General features: G+C 37.4%; 1 protein-coding gene across 6 annotated transcripts in view; it reads left to right on the top strand.

The window, feature by feature from the left end:
• The window catches only part of DCLK2 (doublecortin like kinase 2), an 89,830-nt gene extending 74,360 nt beyond the window's left edge, over positions 1–15,470 (top strand). For 4 of the 6 annotated variants that reach the window (XM_067297805.1, XM_067297806.1, XM_013951561.2 and 1 more), the window contains 6 exons: positions 3,090–3,223; positions 4,415–4,492; positions 5,843–5,939; positions 7,800–7,880; positions 9,241–9,357; positions 14,044–15,470. In XM_067297805.1, the coding sequence (XP_067153906.1) occupies positions 3,090–3,223; positions 4,415–4,492; positions 5,843–5,939; positions 7,800–7,880; positions 9,241–9,357; positions 14,044–14,265 (729 nt within the window). In that variant the 3' untranslated portion in view covers positions 14,266–15,470. Of the gene's footprint in view, positions 1–3,089; positions 3,224–4,414; positions 4,493–5,842; positions 5,940–7,799; positions 7,881–9,240; positions 9,358–10,308; positions 10,392–14,043 lie in introns of all 6 variants that reach the window. The other 2 variants (XR_010884379.1, XR_010884380.1) reach the window with 1 other exon arrangement.
• The last annotated feature ends 2,470 nt before the right edge of the window (positions 15,471–17,940 follow it).

The raw sequence follows: 17,940 nt of genomic DNA on the forward strand, positions 1-17,940 counted from the left end.
AACTATAAAAAAAAATTACTGTGAGAACAAACCAAGATTATTTGGGATGTTTCCTTATGATTTCCTTTGTTGCTGATTTGGTTCGTTTTATTTTTCCTATCATTGTCCTACAACACTTTTCTTTATATTAGAATCTGCATCATATTAGCCTTTCTTCAACAAAGTGACACAAAACAAGATGGTAGTACAGTGCTCTGCAACTTAACCTGTGCTAGATTCATTATGGGGCTTCTGGGTAGGACGCACTGCGGTCCTTACAGAAATCTAGACACTTCTCAGTCAGCTTTCTCGCTGCTGTATTGAAGCTTTTCTAGTATAACTGCAACTGAGAAACTAAGCTTAGGGAAAGCATTTGCCTATGAAATATCCAGCGCACAAACTGACTAGATTTATGCTGAGTTAATGAGATATTTCAAACAAATCTGCTTGTAACAGCCAGTCACATTTTAAATTCTAGGCTCCAATTGATTGAAATATATTGTATTTTTCTTAATATACTCAAAACTGCTCAGTACTCTAGTATTTTTTTTTCCTCTCTCTGGTTGCTTAAGGCTAAATCATGGTCTGACCTACATAGCCAGCAGACAGTTTCATTGAACACTGGCTCCAGCTGCACTTTGGCAAGCAATTGCCATACCATTTTTCTCTTTCCCTAGAGCAAGCAACCAGAAACTTAACCCCAATCCATAATTTAACAGCCAGCATAGCCATGCTCTCACAGAGGGAATAATCTGTTGCCTTCTCATGGAACAAACTGGAGAGGGGAAGAATCATCTCAACTGTGCTCATCTGACAACACTGCATCTTACTCAGAGCGGGTTACATGGCTACATTCAGTTATTTTAAGGGCATCTACAAGCGTCTTTAGCCTGAGACTATATTTATCAGTTTTTCTTTATTTCGGGGGATTTTTTCAGGAGGGTAGCTACTGGTATTTGACTGACTTTCCTCCTTCAGTGGAAGTGTTCTGTTTAGTTTTGAAATCTAGTGTTACTTTCGTCTCTCCCGTTTGTTTTTGGTGAATGAGTATTCATTCACATTCATTTAGTGAATTAGTATTGTAGAAAGTAGGCAGAAGGAGAGAGTCCCACTGTCAGGTAATAAATAACATTGAATCATGTATGTTGCTTATTAGAACAAGTCGTACCAATGCAAGTATTTCACAGTCAGTTCTTTAGTCCTCAAGGTACAGAAAAAAATGACATACAAGTATAATAATATATTATTTTTATATATTAATTATAATATAATACATTGTCAGCTGGGGCAGAGCAGATGAGCTTGTGAATAGGAGTGTGGTTTTTCATTAGTGTTGGTACTCCTCTTGTTAATTCAGTTGGTGTGAATTTCAGGCTTTGTCCAGATAGCTTGCTGTTCTCAATTGAGCGTGGTCCATCTTTTTATTTATTTATATGACATATGAATAGGAGTAAACATATATTGGGTTCAGGAAGCTATCCACAAGGACTGAACGTTTGCCAGTTGTGAAATCTGAGGATCAGAAAAGGTAAGTCAGTCAAGTGCCAGCTTGATTCCAAATATTATTTCTTCAAATGCATCTTTTCTTGTGGTTTTTCAAACAACTGTGTTTGTAAAATGATGCAGATAAGGTATCTGGACTCCTGCTTCTTTGCCAAAATCAATGATCTAACAAGTGTTATTCCCAGTTTCTTCATTGTACTTAACAGTAGCACAGCAGACGTACTTTTCTCAGGTTTTTATGTGCTTGGCATAATTTTTTCCACTAGTGCAAAAAAGCAGGAAAATGTTGTATCTATAGGTATTGTCCAAAACAAATGCAACCATTTTTAGCCTGTTACAAAGCGTTTCTGTTGGTAGCTCTGACCTTATAAATATCCTTATATTTAATTGCATGACTAAAAACAAGCACATTAGGATTCCTTGGTAAATAGTCACAGAATGTGAATGGAACACAGAATTAAACCTAATTGGGGGGAGGGAAGAAAAGTAGGCTTTCTGTAGCAACTTAAGCAACAGCTCATTCCATTCCTACATAAACACTTTTTTTTTTTTTAAATAGACTACTGAATATTTTATGCTCATCTTAACTCATTAAAAAAAGGTAAAAATTAAGAAGAAACTTCCATAAGCTGTCTACATCAAATGGTGTACAACTATTTCAGCCTTCAAAAATTGGCCTGAGTTTTGGGATGGAGAAACAGTCCATTCAGCAGTTGTACAGACTCTGGAAGCTTGTGCTGTATTTCCCTAGCAGGTAATTTTATTTAGATAGATAGCTAGAGATACAGTGATCACAAAGTACTTAAATACATTAGCATTGTAACTTTATCTAGGCCTCTGAAAAATTACATAGAATTGGAAGGTATATTAGATACAGCAGATATCTCCATGCATAGAATTTATTAGCAAGCATAAGTATCGCTAAATGAAAGAATTTGGTCAGAAGCTGAACAGAGTGTAATTTTTAACATAAGTATTTCAGCCAAAATTCAGTGTAATCTGTGAACATAGCATGCCAACCCCTGTTCCCGTCTAGGTGCCTCTATAGAAACCCAGATTCATTCTGTGTAGGCCAGATTAGACACAATGGTTTTACAGTAGTGCAAAGGCATGGCCTAACTTGAGCCTATTCTCATCCTAAGGAGTAATACGTTTTTTTTGGATATTTATGGCAGTCATGTTGAGCAGTTAGTTAGTTACTCTGAGTTTCTCTGGACAGTGACCTAGCATTTCTCATACAACCATCTCTTTATGTAAGTTGTAAAATATGAACTAAAGAATTTTTAAGTTCTTGGCTTTTCAGGAGCTTTCAAGACTACACTGTCCAGAATCAGAGTTGATTATAGTATGAAAATGTTTTCATGTATTTCCCTTCTCAAATTGAGATTACTCATGTCTGAACTTTCCAAGAGAAAACGGTTCTCTGAAAGTCTGTGTGTAGTTTAAAAGACATTCAAGAATCATGGACCAAACCAATTACAATGCAGGGCTGTGGAAGTTACCTCTTTCTCCTACCTTTTCTGTGTGATGAGTATTTTCCAAACAAATGAAAGAAAAAAAAAAATGCAGTCCTCCTGCCCATTCTGTTTTTCTTTTGCTGACTCTAGGTGTGTGAATATCCAGATGGAACCAAGTCTTTGAAGCTTGGAGACTTTGGACTGGCAACTGTGGTTGAAGGACCTTTATATACTGTTTGTGGTACACCCACGTATGTGGCTCCAGAAATCATCGCAGAGACAGGGTGAGGATGAGTAACTAAGACATAGGTCTTGTAACTGGTTATTTTTAGCAGGTACCTTTTTTTTTTTTTTAATAGTGTAAAAACTAGAATGTTCTAACAGGATAGGATGGTCTTAAATCTTTTTGTAACCTAACTGCCTATGAAAAAATAGGCAGCATTCAATTCCTTGCAGGGGCCAGTTTCCCTACTCGCCCTGATCCCCTGCCCTCACCTCTGCCTTCTTACTATCTCCCAGAGGACCAGCACTGGTGCAGTGGGACTTACTGGTGTGTGGTCTTTGCCTCACCTCACTGTTCAGAGCCCATTGTACCAGCAGTGCCATCTGCTTGGGTAGAAACTCTGACCAGCAAAGCACAGTGTGTTAGAAACAGAAAAATTTAGGTTGGAAGAGACTCTGGAGGTCACCTAGTCTAACCCCTTCCTCCAAGGAGGTCTAATTAGATCATGTTCGTTGAAGCTATCTTGTTTGCGTGAGATTAGCTATTTGTGAACCACTGGTTTAATTCAACAAACCCTTTTTTCTGTATTTATCAGGTGATTGCATAAATACAAAATATTTTATAAAATGGTACAACTTCACAAGTCTCCTTTCCATTTAGAGAGTTAGATCTCCATTCTATCCCAGCTGACTCTTGTCTTCGCTGTGACCGTTCCTAACTTGGTCTTCCCAATAGAGGGAGGTTTTTTGCATTGTTTTGACCATTGTTCACTGCGTTTTTCACACAGAGAAGTATTTCAGAGCTGTAGTGAGCTCAAACATCAAAGGGGACTTCAACTGGGCCTTTTTTGATTTGGATAAAATGTTTGAATTTCTGGGATAGAAAAAAATAGGGAAAAAAGACCACTTTCTGCCATGCGGGGTTTTAATTTCTGTGCTTTCAAAGGAAGGTGCAGTTCTTCATCCCTCTGTTACTCGTGCATGTAAGAGACTGGAGAAGTGGTATCTTTCGTGTTGCCTAGCAACACACAATAGTGTTAGAGATAGTTAACTCCAATATGGAGGAAAAGGAAAGCATGTCCTTGTCTTTTATCATCAGTGACTCTGTATTAGGAACCTTGCTGCTGATTTGAATCTGAGCCTATTCACAGGACTCTGGAGAGCAGATTCTCAATACATATTCATGTCAGTCCAATCAGGCATTTGAGTGGATCATTTTCCAGCACAAGTAACACATTGTCTTGTTTCCTCAGATATGGCTTAAAGGTGGATATTTGGGCTGCAGGTGTGATCACATACATACTGCTGTGTGGATTTCCACCTTTTCGCAGGTGAGTGTCCCTATATGTCAAAGGGAAAAATAGTAAAGAGACGAATTCTTACTAGCTAGATCAAAGTCTTACCTATATCCCTGGAAAAGAGTTTTGGAGGGGAAAAAAGATAACACGCGAAGAGACTGATGTGTTTTTACCTCTACCTTTTCCTGTCCTTTTTTAATTCACTTCAGTTGTGCCTCTTACCAGGTTTGGGTTTTGTTTTTTTTTTCCCTTCTAAGGGAGCAGCTGGCTTGCTGCTGTGTGCAGGGATATGGTGGTGTGAGACAGCATACTTCTTTTTCCTTTTTTCTTCTATGGGGAATTTCTCCATTCAACAAACATATATACTTTGCCCTCTAGTGTTTCTGTTTGGACACAGCAGCCCACCTGTTAGTAGTGTTGAGGGGAAAGGTTAATGGTAAACTGAGGTAATTAATAGAATTTGCTTAATGCGTTTTTAATCATCTTCTTAATCTTTTTGATAATTGTCATGTGATTATTGGGTTAGTAAACATGGTTCTTGCTACTCAGTGTCACATATGCTTTGCCCCTCAGTAATTTTTCTGCTTGGGAATCAGAAGCAATTAGCACACTTTTAATAAGGATGTCTCATCTTAATTTCTATGGTATTCATGCATATGCTGTTTGTCCATTTTTATAAGTGATATTGAATGCAGGTATAATTACACCAAAAGAGTTAGTTTTTACTAAAAATCATGAGACTGAATAAAAATATTCTGGGGAAAATACAATATAAATGATTGCTAATGGAAAGTTATCATTTAATTCTGGTATTTGTTTTCTGGATGTGGTTAGTTCATGATTAATACTAAAAATATGTTTCAAGGGATATATTATACCAATTACAATTGCTTTGAATGGGGGGAGAGGTGATGTCCATACTGTACTAATCAGAATCAGGTCTTTAACCAAGGTTAACTATTGTTTGCTGCAAAACTAAGCCAAGAGGTAAATTTTCATTACATTTCACTAGAGAGTATCATCTCCCTACATTTCCTCCCCCTAGCATTTATTCTCTGTGGCAGATCCTTTACAGCTAGGTAGGCAAGTGACTTACTTTTGAATCTCCTTTCCTATTCTTGTTACTGCACCTTGTTAGCTGTGCAGTCTCTATTTCAGTGGGAGTCCTTTCACCTCAGTATTATTTTTCTGTTCTCGTCACTGCTGACAGCATAACTATAGCAAACACATCTCAAAAGGGCTGCCATTATATAAGCTTACAAATTATGCATTTACAATAGTTGATATGATGGCATCATTTCTGCTCCATCTGAAAACTAAATTTAATACTTGTGTGACAAGCTTCTTTCTCATGTTTTTTTTCTCATTACTTCTGTTCTACAGTGAAAACAACCTTCAGGAAGACCTCTTTGATCAAATACTTGTTGGGAAGCTGGAATTTCCTTCTCCATACTGGGATAACATCACTGATTCAGCAAAGGTACAGATGTTGTCTAGTCTGGAAAAGTGTTTCTGACAAGCCACTGAAAAGACTATGCCCTATTGGAGATGCAGAATAGAAGATACAGAATAGACTATTACCCACTCTTCCAATTTGCCTTTTAAATTAGCTCAACAGTACTTGATGAAAGTACAGGTTTTGCAACCCTACCATCATGTTATTGTCTGAATGAGTAAGTGTAGCAGAATGTCGATTGAATCCGGAGAACATCACATGTTATTCAGTTTACTTAATGATGGACTGTTATAGTAAGCAAGTTCAATGCTTTAGCTGTAAAATAAGTGTCTCTCTGAATTTTCCCTTCTATCTATCTCTTTTAAAAGAAACTTTCCAAGAAGCGCAGCCAACTTGATTGCCATTGCTAATAGTTCTTATATTATCATCAACACCCTTTGTGTTTAAAATTATTGAGTCTGTAAGGATAAAGATTCCAAATGTTAAGCCCCACTTCTCAAGTTAACTCAGTAATGTCCTCTGAATGATTTTTCCAAGGACTCTTTCATTAGCAAGTGGAGGTTAGAACAAACGTTTGTTATCCAGGCAATGAGAAGCTGCATTACTCTGAGTTTCCCAGTGGCTGTTACCTGAAAACAGAGCAAATAAATAGTTACATTTGCCAAGCTTTCCCAGGCATCAGTCGCTCTTCCAGACTTGCGTTCTGAACAACAAGACCAGTGTGTCTCATTCTTGGTACGAGAGGTAACCTTTCCCTTCAGACTTTGCACAGACTATAATTTTGCTGTTCTAGAAATCTCTGTTACCAATGCAATTATCCATTTGAAAAAGCTGTTTTCCGGAACTGAAGAGATGAACAATTGCCATGAAATACCTTTGATAAGAATACGAAAATTGACAATTTGGGGGTGATAAAAGGATTTTCAACTGGAGGAATTCAGCTCTAGTAACAGGAACTTGTTCATTTGGTAGAGGGAAATGTTTGTCTCTATAGGCTTGTAGAACCAGGAGGTACATCAATAAATTAGTTGCCAGTTGCAGGCAGGTTTGCTGCCATAAGGGCAAGAAACTTGAATGAATAAACATGTAAAGAAAGTATAATCCAAACTTTACTGACTGCTTTGCATCAATGACCTTTTAAGGTTTACTGTATCTCTAGGCAACCTAGTCACACCATTTAGAGAAGGGCCAAGGAAGTATTCGGTGAAGCTGAGAACGTCTGCTCCAGTGCTTCCAAAATGTGACAAAAGCCACAATCCAGTAAAACATCTGTTGGGATTTAAACATTTACTTGAAATTAAGCACTTTTTCCTATCTGCTTATTCCTATACCAGTCAATCCTTAGCTAGTGAAATGAGTCTCTCTATTCTTCTAGAGCAACACATAAAGGAAGATAGATAGCTTTCAAATAATTTAAGCAGTTTCTTGAATTTCTAAAACTGCAAGAGCTCCTTTGCCTCTTGTTTTGCGCCCTTAATGCGCTGTGATCATCTGCGTGTACGCTGCCTGGAGAGGATCTTGTCTGTCCCAGGTTTGTTTTAGTCCTGGTCACCTGCATGATTACACAGAGAACAACCTGTGACGTTATAGCGGGTGTTTGGAACGCTTTCGTTTCATAGGGTTTCAGAAGACTTAGTGAAACATGAATACAGTAAGGAACTTGATATGGCATATACTGTCTACCATACCGTAAAACCCAAAGGGCAAATATTTGGTCCTACTGAAGTCGCACTGGAGTTCTGGTATCAGTGCATGTTGATTTTCCACCCAGGTTGTAGGAAAATTCCACAGTGGCTGCTAGAAGAGCTCAGTGAAGGGGAAAAAAAAAATCTCTTTTTCATTTGAATGTCCTTCCCCACTCTCCTCAAACTCTTCTTTTTTTAGGAGTTAATTAGCCTGATGCTACATGTGAATGCTGAAGCCCGATATACAGCAGCACAGATCCTAAGCCATCCTTGGGTGTCAGTGAGTAAATTATGTTTTACTTTTCTCTAATTTGATATTAAATCTGTAAACATTACCATTACAATATAGTTCTCAGAAGCAGTGATACAATTCTGTTACACCCATTTCTGTTTATTGACCCACTAGTTCTATTTCCACAGAAAAGAGAATAGCAGTGGTCTGAAATTCAAGCTTCAGCTGATCCTTTATGGGTATTGAAAGCATTCCTTGAAGCAGTTGAAGCTGAAATGTCAAAACTTTACTTAAATAAGGGAATGGAGAAAATCTATAGCAAAAATATTATCAGGAAAAACACAGCCTAGCATGGCATACTTCTCATCCCATGTACTGCAGGAAGAGATGGTCAGCTGTTCTGTGCTCTGAAATAAGAGTGAAAGGTATTACTGCTGACCAAGATTAGAAGGTGCTGGGAGTGGCTGGAAGCCTGCTTTTTAAACATGACGTGACAGGCAGATATGTAAGTTGGGCACCATTTTTATTATTTCAAATTCAGCCCAGAAAACAGTCATCTCAGAATATGTATGCAGAAGCTATTGTACATGTTGGCATCTTATTTGCTGCAATGCTACTTAAAAGAAATTACAATGCCCTGGTTTTTTGAAGCACTCCAAGCTTCACAAGAACAAAATAACCAAATAAAGTATGTAACTTAACACGGTGGTTTTGCCATGAACATTAAGCTGATGCCTGCCAGGTGCTTCATCTTTTCTGACAGTAGCAATGGGGAAAGCTGAAGTGCATGACTGCTTATCAATTTAAAATCAGTTTATTGTTAATTAATATTAGGTTTACATGTAAATAGTCAATATTTATTTCCATGCTCATTTTAAAAGAGGGAATGAATAAGATCTGTGGAGTTCCCTTCAAATAAGAGAAGACAACTGTACCGAGTGTGTTTCTATGCTCCTCTCAAACATGTTTATGGTGCTGTATATTGTCTCCACACTTCTGGGACATGGTGGGCCATTTAAAATGCTGATGTAAGTAAAGCCAAATAACAATTACGCTTTTTGTTTGCAACATGATAGGTATGCCTGGATCAAACTTGTGGCATTACATTTAATGGGTCAGATTAATGGACTGGAAGTATGCACTGTCGCATGGCATTTTAAGAAATAGAAGGTCATGCAGGAAACAATGGTTGCTATGCTCCTTTCCTCTGTAATTTGTCTTAACCCATCTGAACTGTATCTCACCTAGCAGAGGGCATTCATTTTTGGGCTGCTTATCTGAACATTTAATTCACACTAAAAAGCAGGAAGTACCACAGGATAATTGAAAACTTTTCCTTTGTTTGGTTATTTTCAAGCATAGAGTTTCTTTTTCTCCTAACCTGAATATCATATATATTCTTAAACAGGATGATGCATCCCAGGAGAATAATATGCAAGCTGAAGTAACAGGTAAACTGAAACAGCACTTCAACAATACCCTGCCCAAGCAAAACAACACATCTGCTGGAGTTTCTGTCATCATGGTAAGAGAAATCAGCATTTTTATATATTGATATTATACTTTGCATATTTTTCTAACAGTGCTGTATGAGCGTGTGTGGTGCAAGAATAGCATAAGCAAAGCTAGAATAGTCTCTAATTCTAGTCTTTATCTGTGTATAGTGCTCATTGTGCCATCATTGCTCAAGAGGAACCAAGTCTATCATGGTGTGCTAGCTAAGCTATAAAAACAACCTTTCAGCTACCTATAAACACTAAGTAGTTGTATGTTGAAATGAAGCTTATTAACCATTTGAAATATTTCATTATAAAAACTGTAATTTGAATGGTAATGACCATCTACTTGTAGGATCTTCCCCTCTCCCCCACATTATTTGATCTGGATTATTTGATCTGTTGTCTAACACTATGCTTGTGGGTAAACAGACTTATATTCTGAATTTTTTTTTCATAGTATTGCTTACCATGTTAGTTTTGTCCCAGTCTAACCTCTGCTATGTTTTGTTTCCTGATGGGAAACTTCCTTCAAAATATGTGAAGGAATCCTGATGAACTATAGTTGAACTTACATAAACAATAATTCCAAAAGGCAGATATGTTAACCACAGTACAAGAAATGAATTTGAGTTCACTATTATCAATACTTAGCAATGCACTTTGAATTGATCAGTCACTTCTGCACAGAATATGCAGCAGCTATAGAGATTGAACTACCATGCTCGTCTCATACAGCATTAGGTGCTCTCCAAGTCCAGCCCACTAATGTTAACAAAGAATTGTTGTCGTCATCTAAAAGTAGGTAAATGTAAATAATGTTTCTGCATATGTATATATGCTTTTGCAAATACATTTAGATGAACAGTGCATGTGAATTAAATAGGCACAAGATTTAAAAGTAGAAGGAGAGATAATAAAAAAAGAGAGAAGTCAGAAAATTGATTTCAGGTTGATGCTGTTTACATTTCATTTGACAGTTTGACTTGACAGTTTGAGAGGGACTTCAGAGCTTCATTCTTTATACTGTTGAGGCTATGGATAAGCCTGAAGCTGAAACCTGGTATAAAATACAGTATATGTAATAAGAGCAATTTTAATTCTAACTCTCAGCCCCTCTCCAACTTGCATGCCACTTAAGCTTATCTATCTCAAATCTCTGACATGGTATAGCTTCTGGCTTCCTACTGGTGTGGGTTTTTTTCCTGTTAGCTACTACCATCCCTTCAGCCAGTAAAGTACATCTCATTAAAACTAAGTAAGTTTTATTTTAATTTTTCCTTTTCCTGCCTTACTTCCTTCTAAGAAGTATGGAAGGTTGGAAAATGTATAGTTACTTGGTTCTAAATTTAGCTTCCAGTTATTGCTGAAGAAAAAATTAACTCCTTGTTCAAAACGGTGTAAATTAATGAGAGTTAAGCCCCCAGATTGTTATTCTTGCCCTGGTTTATCTAGGGCATTGAAATTTAGTTATCTTTATGTTAACAAATTCCTCACTTGTAGTAGAACTCATTGCTTTAAAAAAAATCAGATTCAGACAAGCACAGTATTGTAATTCCCATGTATTGGAGAGCATTGCTACATCATTTCACCCGCATTTTTACTCAAGGAGGAATATTTTTAATGTAAATTACTTTTAGCATTAATTCATTCAAATGCTGTGATCTGGCTAATGCAGATAGATAATACCATCATGTGGCAGATAGATAACTAAAACTGCACATACCTCCTTCAGTGTTTTTGCACAGGAAACTACTTCTGCTCCTAAAAGCATGTTGCCGTAAAGTCATTACTGATTTTTTTTTGTGTGTGTGTGAATTTCAAAATGTTCTGTAAATCTAAATTTGTTGCAATGGTGTTGGTTCTGCTTAAAGTAAGTCTAGTTTCTGTCCCTTGCTTCCTTCCTTTTCCTCCTTTCCCAATGCCTGCATTGCTTTCCTCTGAGTAGGTCCAAGGCAATGGTACGTACTAACTGCAATGCTTTGTTCTGCTGCACAAACAAAGAAAAGAGTTCTGTGTGTCACAAGGAGAAAGGAGAAATAGCTCAACCAGTCTGAAATGGAAAGAGCTTTACAGCCACATGAAAACAGAAAACACTTGCAAAAGTTCCCTGTATTAGTGATGCATATTTGAAACTTTCTAAGGTAATGTTAACATACTAGTTATTTTTTGCTTCCCCAAACATATTTCAATCTATTTCCACAAGAATAATTCTGTGTATGTGTGTATCTTACAATCTCTGAAAGGAATTAGAAAAAGTATACATCTGCTACTGTTCATTCCGCAAAGCTAAAACAATAGATACCTTTGTATGTTCAGAGAGCAGTCTGACAACCAGTACACATTCCTCGTGAATGCCACAGAGATAGATAATAGCCCAAACTAACAAAATGTAGAATTGCATGATGAGTGAAAAGAAACCAAAGAGCTTGAACATTGAAACAATAATTGTTTCCATTTAAAATAAAAATTTTAATTGTGGCTTCAGCCTATATGTGTATCACAGAGCTAGTCAAAAGGTAATCAATCCTAAATTAATAAAAAACATTCCTCCTTAGGAACAGTTAAACAGTTGTTTAAACCTCCTAACTGATTCTTTTTAAAAAAAAAAAGGAAAGGAAAGGAAAGAAAAAAATCCTAAATTGCATTACATAGGTTGTCTTGCTGCGTGCAAGGAATGAATATCAGCAGAGGCTGCTGTGAGAGATAGCACAGGAGAAACATCATGTTCAGTGTGAGCTGTGAAAGCATTTTCTTTTCCTTGTGCAGTAACTTAGCCTGCCACAGAAATAGCAGGAATCTGTTTATTCACAATTCTTTCTCCAGCAAGTGAAAGAGGAAACACAAGCCTGACAACATAGCTGCTTCAATAACCCTGAAAATACTGCACACCATAGGTAATCTCAAGAGCCTAGATACAGTTTATTTGCAAAGTATATCCTTAGTAGCACAGAGAATTCAACTGTAAACCATTGAATTTTCTCCTGTACTTGTATGCATGTAGCATACAATTTTTTGTCCTAACTAACTAACTGGATAAAAAATATCCTAAATTCAGAATACTTACCTTAGCTTTTTTGGCCTCTAACCCTCAGTGCTGTGGTCTTAAAAGGCCAGGCAGTAAGGCCCGGGGGGCGGAGGGGCAGGGAATTACCTTGTTGCTTGCTACTTCCCCTCCGCCAGCATACAGCCACATCTGTACTTAACACTAGAGTCCCACGTAGTGGAATCGGTGACCTCCATACAAAACACAAAAACAGAGTTAACAAAGCACAACAGAGTTAAATCTGAAAAACAGAGGGAGGTCATCTTGGCAGTGTTATTTTGATAGGTAGGAAGCAGGTGTAGGAGCCCTGTTGTCCTTGATCCAAGACAGCACTTGCAATCACTGGTCTTTAGGGAAATCTAGAGGGATCAGTGTCTTCCACTGCCTATGTTCAACTTTGTAGCAATTGCTCCATTCCAAAGGGAATTGTCCGTGGGAAAGGGCGTGTTCATCAACAGGGGAGAATGGAGTAACTGGCTCTGTTTCTGCTTAAGTTTAAATCTTATACAAGGTAGAACAGCTTCAACAGGAAAGTTCAAGATTGATTCCAGAACAACCTACCCTTCTTATACCTGTATACTATAGAAGTCTTCTACTTGAGACATTGGAGATACTGAACTCTCTCTCTTTGCCAAGTCAGGTAAAAGAGGAAAGTGAATTTAGGTATCCCAAAATAAAGCAAGTCTTTCTTTACTACCAAGCTGTATGATCAGTTTGGAGAAAAGGGTAGCTATCCTACTTCTGCCTTCTTCTTGCTGACTTCAGTGCTAAAAACTTCGTCTGACAAAAATACATGCTGATTTTAACTTGAATCAGCAAATTGTTTCTGAGACTTTGTACTTTAGTGAATGATGTAGTAGCCAAACTCTCCACTAAGAATACACAGAAATTTTCACATTAGAAAAGTAAGCAAGTCCTTCCGAGCAATCAAAAGATTGAAAGCTGTCTGCTTTGGCAGATAGATAGATACACCATATGCTCTGGAAGAGAAGTTCAGGTAGCGAGCACCTCGGGACTGTACTATGAAGTGAAGTTCTCAATTTCCCTTCTAACCCACTATTCTGTTCTGTTAAACACTTACTTACTTACTTATGTTTTTAGTATAGTATTCAAAAATATGCATTTTTGCCACTGTATTGTCAACTTCAAGAGAGTTCATTTGCCCTCTCTCAACAATAAGCAAAAAAGGACTCTAATTTAAAATAGAAAAATTCCCTAGGCTTTCATCAGTTCTCTTCAAAAGCAGACACACTTCTGCTCCTTGGGTTGTGCATGTTTTGTTTTTTTTAAAACAGAAACATGTACTATTTTTATATAAAAAGGAATCACGACTGTGTTTACGAACACAGAGGTAATAATTAATATGAACAGTTCAGACCACATCATTGTAACTGTGTCATCTCTTTTCCACATCAGACTTGCAAGGCAAAATTTTAAATTTATAACAGCATGGCTAAAGTATATCTGGAAGATAAGTTTTCCTTAGATTTTCCAAAATCAGCACCACAAAAATCTAGTTGTATAAGATTTCTAATGTTATTTCTCCTTTTTTCTGGCTCTAATGCATGCACTCAATGTCTTGTAGATTGTTTTATGCCTGAAGTACCCAGGGCTTTGATTTAACTGTTCTTTTTATGTTTTGCCTTCTTTTTTGTTTGTTTGTTTTTAGAACACAGCTCTAGATAAAGAGAGTCAGATTTTCTGCAGCAAGCACTGTCAGGACTCTGGTAGAGCTGGACTGGAGCAAACTTCTGCAATTGCTGCTGCAGCTGATGATCCCTGTGTGGCTGGGTCCAAGGCCCTCTCCCCTGCCGCTGCTGAGCCAGTCAGCTCCCCCACACTCCCTGCCTCAGCATGTCCCAAGTTTGCTGGGGCTCAGCCTGGCGTGTAGGACTGACAACCAAATCCAACTGAAGCTCCCTGCACTCTCCCCACAGTTTCTCTTATTTCACAACAGTTAGTTTGTTTTCGGTTTGCTTGCACCCTCTTGTGGCGAGGCCAAGGCAGGCTGTCATGAACTTGTAATAGTGGGAGAGTGAACCTGTGTTTTAAGTGCTCTTTGCCCTTGTCTTGAGAACAGCAATAGGGGAAAGATTCTGGTGTTTTTAGATGACTTTTTTTTTTTCCAAAGTTATCTGTGTTAGTTTAATTTCCTGCATTTCACACAGCCTTGGGCTCTAAATAGACTTACTGTGTAGCTAACCATATTTTTATAGAAGTACTTGAGAATGGGGAGCAGTTACCAGGCCTCACTTCTGCAAACAGACCCTAGATTCTCAGAAAAGCGGGAGAGGAAGACAAGGGAAGACAGCTTGCATTCACCTGCTGTTCCAATGCCTCTATTTTTAGTTAAGTAAGTTTCTACTGAACCCAAAGAGGCAAGTTTTCATGAAGAATCTTCTTAGTGGACTAACTGTAAAATATCATGGGACAAGCACTGGAGATGATAGAGGGAGAGATAGTCCTTTTTGTATCAAGTTTGTTATCATCAGGATTGTAGGCTGCAGGGTAGCATAGATAATATGAATTTAAATAAATTGACTTGGGATGTAAACATGAACACTGGAAACTTATTTGTAAAGAGGACTGCAGTCAGGGAAGCCTTTTTTGTTCTAGCCATTTTCTGTCCTTCCCACAAATGTCCCATCCACAGCTTTCTCCAGAGCCAGACTACCTATTAGATAAACTACTCTGGACCTGTGAATGGAAAGCCTGCTGCGTATTATCTAACCTAGGATGGATGGAGCAGTTCCTTAGTTCTAGGGCGAGCTGACAGAGGAGCTACCACAACTAGCCACCATCAACAGCTATCCAAGGTCTGTCAGTGCTATCCCCTATTCACCTGGTGCAGGCACTGGAGACAAGGATTGGGGAACAGTTATCCTTAATCTGTAGTCAAGGATAGGTGAGGATTTTATCTTTATCATATTGCTTAGTTCAATATTGTATGTATTCAGCTTACTCATTTCCTTTACTCATTCTTATGAATTTGTCATAGTTCATTCATTGTCTTTCTTAGCTATACTTTCTACTAGAATTGTAAAAGAAAGACCTGCAATAAACTTTCTTCATTAAAAGAATGTCATTTATTTCTATGAGGACTCAGTTATTTTGTCAGTGAAAGTGTCTCATTATTTTCTCTTGAAAGACTGAACAGATAAGTAGCTAGCAAAAACATTCCATGAAAGAACAATCTGAGGTCCCTGTAACCTTTTAGAGGTCATCATTGACTTCTATAGGAGACATAGATAATACATGACTGAACATAGTAAGTGCTTTACTTTTGAAGATGGGATTAAAGAGCAAGAAGTGTTGATTAATAACCTGAGGTCATGATACAAACAAAAGAGTTACAGGCACATTGACCAAAAAAATAGTAGTAAAGGTATAAAAAGGTATTAGAGGTCTTAAAAAATATATCAGCAAGAGGTGTAGCTAGGTCAGGAACAAAGATCCATGTTACAACTACTCATTGTGAATTAATGTTGATACAGGTTCACTGGACTGAGTTCAAGATGCTTAGAGCATATGGGGATGACCTTTGTATAAGAGATTATGTACATTTATATTTTTGCGCAGTGCAAAAATATGAAGGTAACACTCTAACCTTACTCAAAACAGAAGCTAGTGAGCCTGCACTAGCTAGAAATGTGTCTGCAGTTGGTAAATTCCATAATTTGGGAATTTGGGACCAAGCTAAAGAGAGGGTGCATAATTTAGAGGGGATGGGCTGAGCCACTACCTACAGCATGGAAAGGGAGCCCCTGACAGAGAGGGCTGTGGCAGAAAACTGAATGGGGAGATCAGTAAGGAGGAAGCAGCAGCAAAGCAATGAACACTGGGTTATTTTGGATTCTGTTTGTTTGAAAAGTCTAGATATTCAGCTGTGGAAGGCCTAGATATTTATTTTACAAGCAATTTCCATTGATAAACTGACATGGATTAGCAGAAATGCCTATTAGGTTGTGCGTATATATGTATATTTATATATACACACACAGAGACATACAAATATATATAAATATATAAAAGAAAGGATGAGAATTTGATTGATAAACAGCAGCCTGTAGTTCTAAACTATTATTTTGTTCGTGGAAGAACAGGGTGCAGATGCATATTTATTCTAAAATCATGTTGGTATGTTTATGACTGATCTCATAGAAAAGTATTTTCACTCACGGAGCAGAAGTGGGTGGTAGACAATGCCAAAATGCCTACTTGAAAATATTGACAACAGCTGGCAATATGATCATAGGGACAATACACAAGATAAAAACCTGGGATATCTAGGCAAGCTTTTAACTCTGTTTGTGGCATTAGAAAAGTTGTATCACTTCTCTATGCCTTAATTTAATTCTATAGACATTAATTCTGTAGGTGCACAGGTGCTATGTTTGTTGAGGAACACCTGACAAACTTGTGTTTCTATTAATCTGACCTGAGCCTGGGATGCCATATTTAATCCTTTCCATTCTTAAAAACTAGATTATTATTCTAGGCCCTTCATGTCTCTTGTAGCCAGAAAAAAAAGTGAGAGATGCCTTAAGTTTCGCTCCAATTATTATTAAACAAGGTGCTTTCTGTGGTGTTGCATAGAGAAAGAAGTACCTTACCTTTGTGCTGCTCAGAAATTATTACAGTTTAACAAAAAAAAAGATGTGTTGGTTGAAAATAAAACACTTACTTACTTACTTAATGAAGGCTCATACAGATTGTTTGGTTTGTTGATCTGTTGCACTTTCCTGTAATCCTTCTCTCTTTGTAGAGCCATCATCATTTGGTAGAAGAAGGTGAAAGTATAAAAGTTGCAAAACAAAGATATCTGATATAAAGGGAAAGACAAACAACTATAGAAACTAAACTCCAGTTATACTTTTGTCTGGAAAGGACTGTCACCTTTTACATTATGTAAAAATAACTCAAAAACATTTACTATTTTGATAAGTATTTATGAAATGCTAGTTTTTCAAACACTCAACAGTGACAGCACAACTGCTACCATGCCTAGTTTAAAAAATTTTTTTTTTTTTGAAAAGGAAGCCCCCTGCCTTTTTTAGCTCCTTTGAACTTGACTAGTTGTTAATATATTCAAATAGGTCCAGTTCATGCATTTCTAGATATGAAATCTCTGCTTAGCAGTCAGAGCTGAATCTTCCCCTGCTGTAAATCAGCATAATGCTAAGTTCACTGAGATTCCCAACAAGAATTTTTTCCCCATTCTTGGGCTTACAGAATTAATTATAACAACTGTCAATCTACATTAATATAGGAGATATTTAATGATGTTACTATCATTCAGCATTGGCTCACGCTTACAGCTGGTCAGTAAGAATATTTTAGCAGGTCAGTAAATCCAACTTTGGACTACTTCATTCAGCAGAGCTCTTTTGTTTTTAGATGCAGACATACTTCCCTCCCCATTCTCACTGAATATTTGAGGAACAGAAGCTAGGACAAAGCTTTAGGACTTTAGGACTCTAGAAATTTAGGACTAAAATTAACAGATTCTAAGGTATTTTTTCTTATTGCATAATTATGAGAGAGGGAGGAAAAGTATTTTTCATCT

This window comes from Apteryx mantelli, chromosome 5 (genome assembly GCF_036417845.1).
Source record: "Apteryx mantelli isolate bAptMan1 chromosome 5, bAptMan1.hap1, whole genome shotgun sequence".
NCBI lineage: Eukaryota > Metazoa > Chordata > Aves > Apterygiformes > Apterygidae > Apteryx > Apteryx mantelli.